We start from the raw sequence: 15,488 nt of genomic DNA, 5'->3' as shown, positions 1-15,488 counted from the left end.
CCGTCATTAGACAAACCCTTTCTTAAATAAAAATTTACCCAGCTTATTCACTCGCTACACAGGAACCTAAATGCATCGAAAACAAACTATTGATGGATGATAAGCTATTTTACTATCAACGTCTTTTTGTTCCTCGAATAATCCTTTTAGACCCCAACTAGCCCTTAGCATTAAATAAAATATTGTTAGCCATGTATCATTCTTTCAATTAAAATTTATCCAGCTTATTCACTCACTATACATTAACAAAACTGATAAGAAAACAGGATATTGAGTCATGATAAGCTATTTTACTGTCATTATGTTCTGTCCGTCGAAAATACCCTTTGAACCAACTGTCTTGGTGATGTTAATTATAGATCACCAGTGGCCATCTCAGTTCAACTGTTCATGCTACAGTCACGTTAGGAATACTACGTTTGATCTAATTGCTGATCAAGGATCAATCGTCTGCCCGATTCAACTTTTACCTACTACCCCAATGTCGACAACCACAATGCCGACAACTACACTTTCGACAACCATGCTGCCGACAACTACACTGCCGACAACCACATTGCCGACAACCACACTACCGACAACCACACTGCCGACGACCACATTGCCGACGACCACACTGCGGACAACCACACTGCCGACAACCACATTGCCGACAACCACACTACCGACAACCACACTGCCGACAACCACATTGCCGACAACCACACTACCGACAACCACACTGCCGAAGACCACATTGCCGACGACCACACTGCCGACAACCACACTGCCGACAACCACGCTGTCGACAACCACACTGCCGACAACCACGACCACGCTGTCAACAACCACGCTGTCGACAACCACATGGTCGACAACCACAATGTCGACAAGTGAAGCAGCTTCTTCTTCGACCACGAGTCGAGACGATGTGACCAATGAGGCCGGAGCCGCAAGTGGAAGAAGAGGTGGGGCCGATCGTTCGACAGGACTAACTGTCGGAGTTACAGTAGGTGCTGTGTCGGTCGTTGGGGCAGTCATTGGAGCAGTCGTATGGAAAAAACTGGGCGGCACATTGGCGCTGAAAGCAACCGAAGGGTAATATTATTACACATTTGTTTTAATCATCACAATCATAATTTTAGGCTGTGTTCATCCAGTGTAAGATGTCATTCATTTCTATTTCTTGCAGTTCTTGGCCATGCGGTTCGTGCATAGCCTGATGTCTTCTCTCCATCTTCTTTTCCTTGTCCATTGTCCTTGCTTGCAAATCCATTATTTTCGTTGTCATTGGGCAGTGTGTCCAACCCATAATGGTTACTCCAGTTTGCTTTCGTATTTCTGTGTATTTAATCCTGTCTCTGCTGTCTCCCCATTGCTCTAAATGTGTGCTGCATGGAGTTTATGTTCAGATATCAATGTTGTTGTTATCTGCGGTTTTTTTTCACAGGTTATTGTCGGAAGCAATATCACAGTCTAAAAAAGTCATGAATGAGCTTTGAGCGCAGCTCTTGAAACACAATTTACAGGAATGGTGGTTTATTAAAAATTCTTGGACAAAATCAAAACTTCTTAACTTCTTCAATAACGAAATCAACATGCTCAATTCTTCAATAACCAAATCAACATGCTCAAACAGTTCTGTCAATATTTTTTTTTTTTTGCAGAAGTTTGGGGTCTCCGTTGACACCAAGCGCGCAGTTGGCTGGACCTCAAAGTGCTGGCAGTAAGATGAAATTTTTGTATCCTACAAAATAATGTTCAATTATTTGAAAAAATTATCATACACGTGTCCACCAGAGTCAAGCTCATTATCCAATGTTAGTAATATATGTATGCAGACGTTTATTTATTCAAATAAAATGACTTGTTGGATAGTACTTCTCATCTTATATCTTGTGAGCATGCAAAAACGGCATTAACCCCCCCCCCCCCCAAAAAAAAAAAAAAGAAGAAAAAAAAACACCCCGAAACGCACGTTTTATCATGAGAATAATAAAAAAGGGCAAAACGGTGTAATAACTCGGACACAACTTTATCGTAAGAACGAAAAGTCGCACCCCACAATTTCTCCCTTTTTTACGAAACTGCAAACACCAATGCTGGTTTTCCCCTTAGAACTATGTTAAAGTACCAAACTTGTTGCTAGTAACATAACCTACAAGTTGACTTAAAATTATGTTTGAATGAATGTAGCTTTGGGCTGTGATTAATTCCTTGAATTGCCTGTTTCGTTCTCATTTCTTTAGAACAATGGACAGTTAACCCAATGTATGGCCTCAATGGAGACACACTGGCTGCAGGCAGTGACGTGTTGGCAGGGGTAACCGAAGGTGGTATGTATGGCGTCCGCAATCCTATTTACGAAGGTTGGAAGGGAGACGTCGACCCCATCTAAGTATAACAAACACACTGACGTATTGCATGGATGAACGCCGATGTGTTGCGTCCGCAATCCAACATACGAAGGTTGGGGGAAGACATCTCTCAAAGTAATAATTGAACACATGAAATAACATTTGTTTGCTAACATAATTGTAAAGGTTTACAAAGCTCATTTCTTGTTCTACCTAATCGCCAATGGTTAATCACCGGTCAATGACCGAAACAGCTGGGTTAAGACCGTCAAAACGCACCCATAAAAATCACATGTATACAATGTATAGTTTCGTTCAATCAAAACTTTAACGGGAGTTTTTTTTTTTTTTGTGTAATGACGTCATCCCGATGGCTCGTACATATTTATTAAAGGAACTTATACAATATTTTGGAAGGACTTCATTAGAATTCCATCGGATTCCTATTGGATAATGTAAGGGTCGTAAACATTTGATTAAAGGATGCTTTAATGTTGTAGAGTTGAAGGAAAACTGTTAGAATCCAACATAAATCCTGTATAAATAGAACAAAAATCCTGTACAAATCTACATACTTTGTTTTCCAGGACTCCTATTTGACCCGCTCTGTGAAAATGAGTCAGATGTACACAATTTACAATTTAAAATAGGCTGGAGAGAACACATTAGCAGCATTGATTAAGTTTAATGTCACTAAGCTTTAAGGTGTATCGCATTATATTGCTGAGTTATACTTATACGGATTTTGTTTGTTAGGGAAGACACTGTCATAATATCTTAGGAAGAAAATCAGGTAGTTAATCAAGGAGGAAAAATGACAAACGATTATAATATTAGGCTCAAAATGTTGCCAACTCAGTTAGGATAAACCGTAGTGCAGAAGCTCAACAATTTGTATGGCACCACGAGGGCTCCGTAAGAAAAACGATATTAATTGAATTGATTTGATACGTAAACTATATTTGTGTACAAAGCCATATTACTAGAAAAAGCTAATTTAAAGGAACACATTGCCTGGGATCGGTCGAGTTGGTCTTTGAAAAGCGTATGTAACCGTTAAAGGGTATATGTCACTTTTGTAGGACAAAAAAACACAGATTTACACTAAGCTAACACAATTTGAAGATAATGATAGTAGAAAGCTTCCCTGAAAACATTACGTGCTGAGGTGCTGTAGTTTTTTTGGAAATGAGTAAAACAATGTCATGACAATAGTTTTCGTCTCATGAGACGAAAATTATTTTAATCATTTACAAACATATTTTCATGACATTGTTTTACTCATTTGGCAAAAACTACAGCACCTCAGTACGTAATATTTGAAGGGAAGCTTTCCACTATCATTATCTTCAAACCCTGTAAGTTTAACGTAAATCTATGGACATTTTGAAAAGGTACCCAAATCCCTTAAGTGATATTTATGTGTGGATCTTTATATTATTCTATTTTTAAAATATCTTTCTAATCATTTGCATTGCAAATGATGCAAATGATTAGAAAGATATTTTAAAAGTAGAATATAAAGATCCACACAAGTATCACTCAAAATTGCGTAGTTTTCCTTTTACCTCGTCGACAAACACGGTCGGCCATTTATGGGAGTCAAATGTTTGACTCCCATTGGCTGATCGTGTTAGTTCGTAAAGTAACAGGAAAACCTCGCAATTTCGAGGCAAATGTGCGTGGATCATTGTATTCTACTTTTAACACATCTTTCTAACCATATGCATTTTATAACAAACGGTTACAAACGCTTTTCAAAGACCAACTCGACCGATCCAAGGCAACGTGTTCCTTTTAATGTTGTGGAATCACTTTGAGAACACTTTTGTTAAATCACAAGAGTCATTACTCAACCAACTGATACTTCTATCAATACTGCGTTACCAGTATAATTTTCATTTTAGAAAGAAAAAAAAAAACCGTTGTTGTTGTTGTTGTTGTTGTTGTTGTTGCTGTTGTTGTTGTTGGTGTTGTTTTTTTTGTCGTTGTTGTTGTTGTTGTTGTTGTTGTTGTTGTTGTTGTTGTTGTTGTTGTTGTGTGTTAGTTGATTTGTTCCTCACTGTATGCCTTTGTTTGCTTGTCTCTCTGTTCACATGCTGATTACTACACAGGCCTTTATGGTTTATCAAATCGGCCTCCATGTTGTTCCTTTTCTTTGATTTTAAAATCGCTGCTAGATTAAAGACACTGGACACTTTTGGTAGTTGTCAAAGTACCCGTCTTCTCACTTGGTGTATCTTAACACGCATAAACTTACACAACTGTGAAATTTGAGCGCAATTGTTCGTCGAAGTTGCGAGACAATAATGAAAGAAACTAAACACCCTTGTCTTGAAGTTGTGTGCTTTAAGCTGCTTGATTTCAAGATAGACCTCAAAATCTAATTTTGAGGTCTCGAAATCAAATTTGTGGAAAATGAAAGAAGTGGAGATTTTGACTCATCCTCATTTATTAACATGTTTAGTTTCCATCTTCAATTTCAATGCACATTTGTTGCGACACTGTTAAACCTTAAAAGCAGTGGACATTATTGGTAATTTCTGTTTGTTATAATATGTTATCTTCCTCTTTGCGATTTGTTTGGATGCAGTCATAGGGAAAGCTGTCCCCAGAGATTATGTCCCCATTAAACATGCACTGAAGGGTTGGAAGAAATTGTTTGTTTGCCTTTACTTTTGTCTTAAAGCCGCCCCCCCCCCCGTACAACCGCGCCTGTCCTGATTAAAGTCACCTGGAAATATAATTGTTTTCTTTCAAACATAAGAGAGTATATGCTTACGAACAATACAAAATGTTGTAATTGTTTGTCACGATTTATATGTTTACAAAATATCTAAAGTTGTTTGGGGGCTGACTCCGCCTACCCCTTTTGTGACGTCAATTGAGGCAGACTTTGCCTGCAATGCGTATAGTAAACACACGTGCAAAGTACATGTTGTAACAGTTTGTGGGAAAACTACTTCTTTAAATGGCTGATAGTTAATGTGCATTGTTATAGGCATAACATAGGAGGGGCAATAATTGTTTGGTTCGCTATGGTTGGAATGTCCCGTCATGCATTTGGGCTGCTTTGTAATGGGTTTCGTAGAGTGCACTATAAAACCAAAGGAATTTTATTTTGTGGTTGAGATTTGCGTTGCGGGTGCTGAGAAGGGTACTGTTTGGGTGTGAACCAGCGGACAGCTAGGCCAGCGTTGAGGCTGTGTCGTGTCGACCCGTCTAGCACGGGTAGGGGTCCGGCGGCGGGTGTTTTAAGGCCCATCAGCAACGCAAATCCTCCCGGGAATCTCGGACCCAAGGATAAGCGGTGTCGAAGCCAAAGGCATTGTGAGTAACTTTAAACTAATTTTACTGGGATTTAATCAAGCCATGGGTTTTTCACTAAATGTCCCTTGTTCTAAAATGCATGCAGCCATTGACTATTGTTTGCCTAAAGAGTTGATTATTGTTTGCCTAAAAGATTCTTTGTTGTTGTTTAATTGATCTTTTGGGTATGGCCATTGTGAAATTTGTGAAGGCGTAGCTTTACCGGTGGGTAGATTTGCGTGGGTAGATTATTAGGCTGCTGCTGGTCATTGCTTGAACATCATAATCAGCAACAGTGGAATTTGGAGCATCTATATAGTCACCAACTTCACTTGAGGAAAACAATTAGACTACCATTTTTTAGGATCAGGAAATCATATTTTATGTTCAAGCCCCGCCTACATGAAATAATTTAATTTCCATCCCCAATCGCATTTTGTTCTCCCTACATCAAAATTGCCACTGTCGTAGTTCTTTTGAAGAACCATTTTTGTTTCTTCTATACATCGATTCAAAATGGGAATCAAACGTTTTGAGGATGCAAAAATTGCCCGAAATTATCTGCGATTAAAAGCCCTTGAAAACCATACGTCATTTTGGAGATCCCTGTGCTGCATGCTGCTATGTGGCAGCTACCTTTGAAGCATTGGCCTGGGTCGACGTAACCATGTTTTTATGTGTAAATTTTCATGGTTTATGAACCATGATTTGTAATGTTTATTGCATGTTGGTTTGTAAACCATGATAAACTTACACACAACAAATAGTAATGATTATGTCAATCATAAAAAGGATTTGGCAACACTTTCTATGGTTTACAGAATTGCTATAAACCATTGTAAACATGTCTAAACAAATAAAAGTGCCAACAATTGACAGACGGCGCCCCATACGAAATTACCACAGGAGTGTCGTAGTTCCTGAATTTGGATTTTTGTTCTTCTAAATCGATTCCTAAAAAGGAATCCTTCAGGAAAAACCCAGGAAAATGTTTGAGGATGAAGATCAAAAATCGCCCGGTTATTCGGCCTCACAGTATTCAAGCGCAACGAGTAGTGATTCACGCGCGCGGTCTCGTGAACCTTTCGCCTTGAACTTTGACCCGAGCGGAAGTAATTATTATAAGGCAGACTATTTTCATTTCGCATGACGACAGTTTTGTGTGTGTGGAAAGTGCTACGTGTCGCTTGAAGATTCCGTGTGCAGTCAGGTAATTAGGTTGACAATTCATTTGGCATTTAAAACTTATCTTATTTTCGAAATTGTAGATTAAGTATGAAACATTGTGCGTACATTTTACCATTTGTTGTTACAATAATTTAAGGAGAAAACTGGAAGGGGACTTTTTTTTAGTGCCCGCTCATTTTTATTGACTGTGTCTGGTACCCAAACGTAAATAAATTGTTTTCCTCAATATGAATGATACATACTTGCACCTAGACCTCAGTTTTTAGTCGCCAGACTAAAATATATTTATTTTTATTGGTGCTTGAAATTTCTTGATTATTAACGTAAATTATAAAGTCACTATTTACAAAAGAAATCACCACAAGTATTTCTTATTCGATTTTTTCGGCTCAGCTCATACTCATAGCATCTCATCTTGCTTAAATATTATATGGAACCAATATTATAAGTGCTTGACTGACTCTGTCCATCCAGATTCCATGTCTTGTCTATCTGTCTGCTGTCTGTGTCTCATCTCATGCTCTGTTTTCCATTTTTAATTTCACAATCGGGTCAGTCTACTCTAGTTGTACCATTTCTAACTCCATGGTTGTACGTTGTGTGTAGTAAGTATTTTTCCTAGTTGCATTGAGCTTGTTGACTTGTTTTTCTGGGCTGACTGTCAAGTCCAATGAAATTTGAAAATTGAATGAAAGAGGAAGCTTCTTTCATCATTCATGATCTGACTGCCTTCAAAGTTCAGTTTACACACAAGTTATACTTTCTACGGATAACTTTCCGTATGGCGCCACCACTTTTTCACCCTTTTTTACAAAAAAGGATATCTCATTGAGGTAAATTAGATACTATCTTATTTCATATTGAGTGAAAAAGTGGTGGCGCCATACGGAAACTTTTCCCTTTCTACTAACTACATGTATGTAGGTTTAAAATATCACAATTTATTACCGCCTGACTGATTTGGCTGGCCTGAATTGCCGAAAAAGGCACTGCGCACTGTGGGATGGAATAAGGCCCAAGGGGCTTTCAAAGCCCCCTTTTTCCATCCCATGATGCCTTTTGGCCATACAGTAAAATCAGTCTGGCGATAATGCGATACACCATCATATTATATTTCTCTATCGTCTCCACACGGACGATAGGCCGAACCCTATTAATTTGATAAGACTATTCTAGGGGTACAATTTATGTACATAATATGTATGCTGCCTGCATTACGTAAAAACCAAATCATAAATCTACTTTACTTTGTCCTAATTATGTGAATGGTAGAATATCCTGTGCTAAAAAGAAAGATGAAAACGGGTGTGCACAAATATAGTACGTATTTACTCAAGTGTCCTGTAGGCCAACTACTGCAGACTACAACATGTAGGACTTCCACTATCGTTTCCACATGTACGGTTACCCCCATTTTAATGCCAACATTACACTGGACTGCTTCCACATCTCGAGCATTTTGACACTAATTAGGACAAGTTAATGCAGAGAATAATTGTTCCGCTGAAACAACCTTAAGTGAATAGAAGTTGCGTTGAGTAGAGATGCCCCCTAAGGTTTGATCTCGGAAGTCCAAAACCCAATCTTAAAAAAAAAATAAGTGAAATCAAGTTTTTTACCCTCTCTTGACTCCAATGAAAAAAATAGTTTCAGTTCTCACAGCCTGTTTGTTATTTCATCAAAAAATGTTAGTTGGGTCAAATGTCTTGATACTGGTCTCGGACAACCAATGTTGTCCAATTGTTTTAAAGGCAATGGACACCATGGGTAATTGTCAAAGACCAGCCTTCACAGTTGGTGTATCTCAACATTGTATAAAATAACAAATCTGTGAAAATTTGAGCTTAATTGGTCCTCGGAGTTGTGAGATAATAATGAAAGAAAAAAACACCCTTGTCACACGAAGTTGTGTGCGTTTAGATGGTTGATTTCGAGACCTCAAGTTCTAAATCTGAGGTCTCGAAATGAAATTCGTGGAAAACTACTTCTTTCTCGAAAACTAAGGCACTTCAAAGGGAGCCGTTTCTTACAATGTTTTATACCATCAACCTCTCCCCCATTACTCGTCACCAAGAAAGGTTTAATGCTGATAATTATTTTGACTAATTACCAATAGTGTCCACTGCCTTTAACATTGGACCTCATGAGAGCTGTGCAGAGTCTAAATAAAAATTTTGTAACATATCAACGTGATTTACTTGTCTTCCAAATTATAGATGGTTACGACATATGTTTAACAACTGGACAATATAACACCACTGATGATGAAGATTCCCTCCCTGGCAAATTTCAACGTCTCCGATTAAAAACTGACACCATGGGAGCCAACAGCAGTAGCTTCAGTGAGCTTGACACCAACCCGTTCCTGCAGCGATTTGTCGGCAAGGAAACCATCTTGGAAAGCGATCCGTTCTGGACTCAACTTCTGTCGTTCTCGTTCAACGTTCCTCATAGTAGCTCAGATGCACGACTTCTGGAGGAGTCGATTCAACACTTGTGTAAAACTCTTGGTGGGTACATTTATTTCGCCAATCTCCTGATGATGACTAGAGAATAAGCTTGGGCGATATCGATTTATTTTATTCACGATATAGCGCCGACAATATATCGCAATATTCGATATAATCGCGATTAGTTAAATTTGACATCATCAGTCTTCAAACTTCCAGTGAAAGTTGTAGAAGAGACAGTCACAGCATAAGCGAGTTGTTCTTACATGTATGACCTAATCTTCTGGTTTTACTCCAAATCTATGGGGTGCATGATGTCTCATCTAGAAAATACATCCCGATATTGCGATATTTCGATAAAAAAACAAATCGATCCGATATCGAAATCGTTTCCAAGTTAGTATCGCGATATTCGATTAAATCGTGATATCGCCCAAGCTTACTGGAGAAAGCAAGTCAACATGCCATTGTGCCATGGCAGGGCCTGGAAGCACAGGGAGGCTATGGACTATGTTTGCTTTTGATTTGCCAGTGCCCCTTTCAAAGTGTCACATAGACCCTAGGTTTTTCAAACTGTGCCCTTTTTAAAAAAATAAAATGGCCTCACAGATGGAATTCCAGGCCTGACATTATGATGTTGAAAGGAAAGATTTTTGTGGAGCCAAATAAACATTGAATTAAGTGAATTACTTTTTATAAATAAATTAATTTTTTAAGAGGCGTGTATTATTTATTTATTTTATTAATGGTTTATTTTAATCTGAATAAAAAACAACCAAAAGGTTGACAACATTCAAATTTACAAAGTTTTTACAATTTGTATATAATTTGTACCATACTACAATGTACATTGTCTAAAAATATTCCAGGAATATTGTTCCCCGACTGGGACTCAAACCCACATACGAGACGTGACTTTCTGATGGAATCAGAAATTTCAAGATAATTGTGCATAAGGCCTACCACAACAGTACGAGAATATGCGAAAGCAACACGCAGACCTGTGTTCCTTAATCCATCAGTGTCATGTCATATCATGTGCAAAGTCTGTTTTTTTAGGCGGGCGTGCCTGGAGAGCATTGTATTTGAAAAGTTTAAAAAGAAACTTTGAAAGAGATCGTAACAAGTATAATTTCAGTAATAAGAAGAAACTATAAAATAAATAGTAAACTTGCGGGTACAACCATGTGTAAATCTCTTTTGACTGATTGTTGGCTCTGAGACCGAACCAGCTCTTTTTAGAGCCAACACTCAGTCAAAAGAGATTTGCACATGGTTGTACTCGCAAGTTTACTATTTATTTCTAGTTTTATTTTATTTTCGCCAAACAATGCAGAGCTTCAAACAATACTAATAATTTCAGTTGATTCATTATTTATTATTGACAGCCTTTTTTTGTAAGCGTGGCCTATGCACAAGCTTAGCAGCATCCTTTCATTGTTTGTTTTATTTGCTTTCCCATCTTACAGCCCAGAACAACCTGCAATCAGGTAACCTCTGTACATTGGTCAAAGTATTCCTAAAGAGGGCAGCAGAGCTGAAAGAGTACTCCCAGAAAGAAGAGTGAGTTCTGAATGTTTGAAAAGGAAACTTTACAATTTTTATGCTTAAATGGGTTTGGTATAATGCAGACATGTCTGGTATGAAACCAATGAAGCCTGTAAGTGAACTCGATCGGTAACTGTAGATGTAGATAATTTATTTAGCAAACAGTTGAACAGTGTCTATTAAGAATATCGCCTTTTCACACTATTTCGATATTGTCAAAAACCAACATCGACACTGACGATACTGTCCTTAAAGGCAGTGGACAGTATTGGTACATGTTGTAATTACTCAAAATATTTATTCGCATAAAACCTTATTTAGTAACCAGTAATGTGGAGCTGTTGAAAGTATAAGACATTGTGAGAATCGTCTACCTCTGAAAGGAATGTTGTTTTCAAGGAGGAAGCAATTTTTCACGAATTTGATTTTGAGACCTCAGAATCGAGCATCTGAAAGCACACAACTTTGTATGACAAGGGTGTTTTTTATTTCATTCATATCTCGCAACTTTGTCAACCAATGTAAAAGATGTAACTTTCCACGAATTTGACCTTGAGACCTTAAGTTTAGAATTTGAGGTCTCGAAATCAAGCATCTGAAAGCACACAACTTTGTGTGACAAGGCTGTTTTTTTTCTTTCATAGTTATCTCGCAACTCAGACGACCAATCAAGCTCAAATTTTCACAGGTTTTGTATTTTATGCATATGTTGAGCTTACACCAAGTGAGACGACTGGTCTTTGACATTTACCAATAGTGTCCACTGCCTTCAATATCATATCCTGGCGATATTATTCTGATATCGTCCAGGGTTACTTACTATGTAATTGCGAAGTGGTGGGACCGTGAGAACATTTTATACTTCATTCTTGTTTTCTCATGAAATCAAACCATCCCATCTCCTTCAAACAGCCATGTCTTCATCTGGCAGACGTACAACGCTCTCTTCATCGTACGCAGTGCCCTCAAGTACTTTCTTGAGAATCTTTCTGAGGGGCGCATCATCCAACATCTGTCTGTGATTGTCTCCAACCCGGCCCGGACGGCAGCCTTCTTGGAGGATGGCCTAGAGGGGATTGATGGAGAGAGCGGGTCGATTGAGACTCTGCTGGAGGAGTTCTTACACTCGTTGGTGACCTTGATGGTGGAAGTTCCTGTCATGTAAGATATAAATTTGAAGCTTTAAAGGAGTTTTTATTCCTGTAGAGCAGGGATCATATTTGGGAGAAAAATCAACAAGTGGAGTGAAGGGCTTTGTAGCTCAAAATTTTCTACTGGACCCAAGTTTGTTGTACAAGAACAGAATCAAAAGTCCTGACACTGGCGGAGTTTAACATGCAGGTTTATGTTTGTATTGAACCAGTATATTTTGCCACCACATTCCCCTTTCACAATGACAAACTTGACGGATGCAGTAAACTTTGGCAGATCAGACCTACCTACAAACTATTTATATGCAAACTTGTTGCTGTCAAGTCAACAGTCATAAGGTGTCGCTGAATTAGGGTGTCATGGCAAAGCGGTAAGAACACCAAACTCGAGCTCAGGTGTATCTAATCATTACACTGTGGGTTCGAGTCCCGGTCATTACATTGTGTCCTTAAGCAAGACACTTAACCATGGCTTTGTCCTTCAGGTTGGAAGTTACGCTGTAGGTCCCTTGTGTTGTTAGCAAACTATCAATGCACTTTAAAAAAAAAACACAGACCCACACTTATCGCAAAGAGAAGGGGTTCGCCCTGGTGTGTCCGGCAGTGCAGTTATCTTCAATCATGATGGCTGCACTAGAAAGAAAGAATATGGACATTACCATCATTTATTTACCATTCATAAATACCTCAGACAGTTTCGCTATTCCTATTGGTGAAGAGCGCATCACGTGGGGTGTTTAAACCTTTGATAATGACCAGTGTTTATAACCGGTTGTGAGCGCTAGTCTGAGTGCAAGACGTTTCTTGTTACGGGTGATGCGGGCACTGTCGGTAAGTTGGCCGCGCTGTGTGTGAAAGGAAAACGAGAACGTGTTGCACCAAGACTATACGCGCATGAACGGAACCGGAAACTGTCGGGAAAAAGGCGTCTCAGTCACAACAATGCAACACATAGGCGTCCTACATGTACATACTGAGCTTAAGTACGTCGGAAACCGATAAGTTTTACAGAGTTTCTTACTTTATTACGCATTTTAATCAAAAAGGTATTTATGAATGGGAATAAAAGAGTGGTGACTTTTTTAACGGCCGTTTAAAACCTTGCAGGGTCGATGCCGTTTGATAAAGGCCCTCGCCTTCGGTTAAGGCCTTTATCACACAGCAACTACCCTGCCCGTTTTAAACGGCCGTGAAAGAAGTCGTCGCTACCCTGTTCCCTTATTTATTTATACTACAGGAACTTCAGTTATGTTCTTCATCTGGAGACGATCAACACCCTTCTGATCATGCTGTCAGTTCAGATGTTCATTCCTAGAATAGCACATAAGACGCTCTTCTTTGATTGCATGATGCAAGGCAACTGGTAAGATAACGCCTGATTGTTGTACACTATATCCCTGATACAAAATGTTTGCATCTGTGCCTTTACTTAGAGAAAATGCCTTGGTGCACTTTCCCTTTTAAAATCAAAGGATCTTGGGCATAATGCTTGGCTCTGCTTACCCTTAGCAAAAAAATGAGCGCTTACAGAGAATTTTGCAGTTTCGTCAAGCTTATTTGAAGGGTAAGCAGGGATTTTTCACCTCTGCACATTTGTGCTCCACGTTACTACACATTCTTCGCTTACCATCTAGCGAAAAATCTAAAAATAAAAAAAAATTGGCGCATGCACAGTAAGCAGAGAAGGGTGATCATTAGCGCAGAAATGGGCAGTAAGCAGAGCCATGAAATTGGGCCCAGGCCTAAAGAAGTATGATACCAAGATGTTGAGGAAATATAGATTTACATGAATAGTCCTACTACTAGAGGCATTTTTCCCCATGCCCTTTACCATAGGCCAATTTGAGATACGGTGGACATATAATAATGTCTGAAATCAGCCAAACAAAACAGGCAATTCTATAATGCCACCATATTTATGAAAGACTATACTAGTTGCCATGGTGCCCCTTGAAATAATTCAGTACAAATCTACATTTGTCATGTTGACATGTGCTTTTTACCAAGGAAAAACTTTCTTGCCCTTACAAGAGCACAATGTCAAACCTGCACAGGGCTATGCTTATGCTTTATTCTCTCTGTCTCTCTACAGTGCAAAGGATGCCCACATCTTGGTGAAAGTCTTGCTGGATCATTTCACAAAGCACGAGGAGTGTCCAGTGGAGTTAATGAAACACCATGATGAATCCTCTCCCAGCTTCCTGTATGGTATCACAGCCGCTGTAGCAGGTATACTGCCCCAACCCTCCTGAATTCCTCCCAAAACCTCTTCAAGGAGTTGTGAGATTAGGGGGGATTTTTGAACGAACGACTGAGTAACAATGGCTTACCACTGGGTCAGGCATACCAATTTTTCCAAGTCTAAAGAAAATCTTCCTGATTGCAAAGTGCAGATATTGGAAGCTCTGATACTGAATCTCTTAGCCCTGTGGAACATCCCTGGGGAGACCCCAGGAGGTTTTCCCCCAATGGGTTACCCCAGCCCACTTTCACACTGTCCCCGCCTAGGTCCCTATTCCATGGGGTTCTGGTTGCACATTTCAATAATACCCCATGGTTTTACTGCTTACCCCTACTCAAGAGCAGGGGTTGCAATTCCCTGGGATATGCCCATCTTCCTGGGTAGATAAGGGGTAACGGGATCCGAGTGTGAAAGGGTCGGCTTTTATGCAATTGGGTTGCCCCTCGGGGAATTAGAGTAGTGTGAAAAGGGCTATAGAAATGTTGTGGGTCTGACCACATGTGATTCACGTAAAATGTACAGTAAAACATGAGGAATCTTACTCTCAAAGTGTTACAACCAAGATCTATCTGGTGCAACCAAGATCTATCGTTGATGATAACAAAAGTTTAAAACCCGTTGGTTTTACTTCACCCAATAAATTCATTCTTACTCTGTTTGTGAATTTGTATTTCTTTTTTCTCTGCATTTGATTTTATTTACTGTAATGCGCACTAGTGTATATTAATTTTGGTCACCGCGCAATATAAATGTCCGTATTATTATTATTACACAATGTATAATGTTAGGTGAATTGGCTCAATAGAGCTGAGTCTTGGTTTAGCTTCATAACTCAAATATGTTTTTCTGCGGTGGGTTTTGAGTGCATATATTCTTAAAAATCCGTCATTTTCATGATGCAGCTCCCAACATTAAGGAATTCCCATTTTTGTTCGTACTTTCACAGTCTGCCAGACGCGCGTTACATTTGCGTGTTAACGCTGTGCAGTCAAGATACAGAGACCAAGAATTCATGCGTCTTGCATCATGCGTCTTGCACGCGAATGTATATATGCAAACGCACGGCAACAGACAACACTGTGAGAAAACGATAAAAACTGGAGTTTTTTAACGTTGGGAGCTGCATTATTTCACGAAAATGACGGATTTGTGAGGAATATTTGAGGGCCAAAACCCACCGCAGAAAAATGTATGCCGCCATAGAATGTGAATCTGTTAAATTTAGTGGCTTGTTGCAGGTAAGATTTGAGTAATGAAGCTTTGA

General features: G+C 39.2%; 1 protein-coding gene across 3 annotated transcripts in view; it reads left to right on the top strand.

Moving 5' to 3' along the window:
- Window positions 1-5,554: 5,554 nt before the first annotated feature.
- The window catches only part of LOC117288075 (dymeclin-like), a 34,001-nt gene continuing 24,067 nt past the window's right edge, over window positions 5,555-15,488 (top strand). The window contains exons 1-6 of one of the 3 annotated variants that reach the window (XM_033768773.1): window positions 5,555-5,666; window positions 9,050-9,343; window positions 10,753-10,846; window positions 11,744-11,992; window positions 13,220-13,345; window positions 14,075-14,211. In XM_033768773.1, coding sequence (XP_033624664.1) covers window positions 9,151-9,343; window positions 10,753-10,846; window positions 11,744-11,992; window positions 13,220-13,345; window positions 14,075-14,211 — 799 coding nt within the window. In that variant the 5' untranslated portion in view covers window positions 5,555-5,666; window positions 9,050-9,150. Of the gene's footprint in view, window positions 5,667-6,787; window positions 6,856-7,343; window positions 7,439-9,049; window positions 9,344-10,752; window positions 10,847-11,743; window positions 11,993-13,219; window positions 13,346-14,074; window positions 14,212-15,488 lie in introns of those variants that run through there. The other 2 variants (XM_033768772.1, XM_033768771.1) reach the window with 2 other exon arrangements.

Source organism: Asterias rubens, chromosome 3 (genome assembly GCF_902459465.1).
Source record: "Asterias rubens chromosome 3, eAstRub1.3, whole genome shotgun sequence".
Lineage (NCBI taxonomy): Eukaryota > Metazoa > Echinodermata > Asteroidea > Forcipulatida > Asteriidae > Asterias > Asterias rubens.
This window is presented reverse-complemented; position numbering and strand designations above follow the sequence as displayed.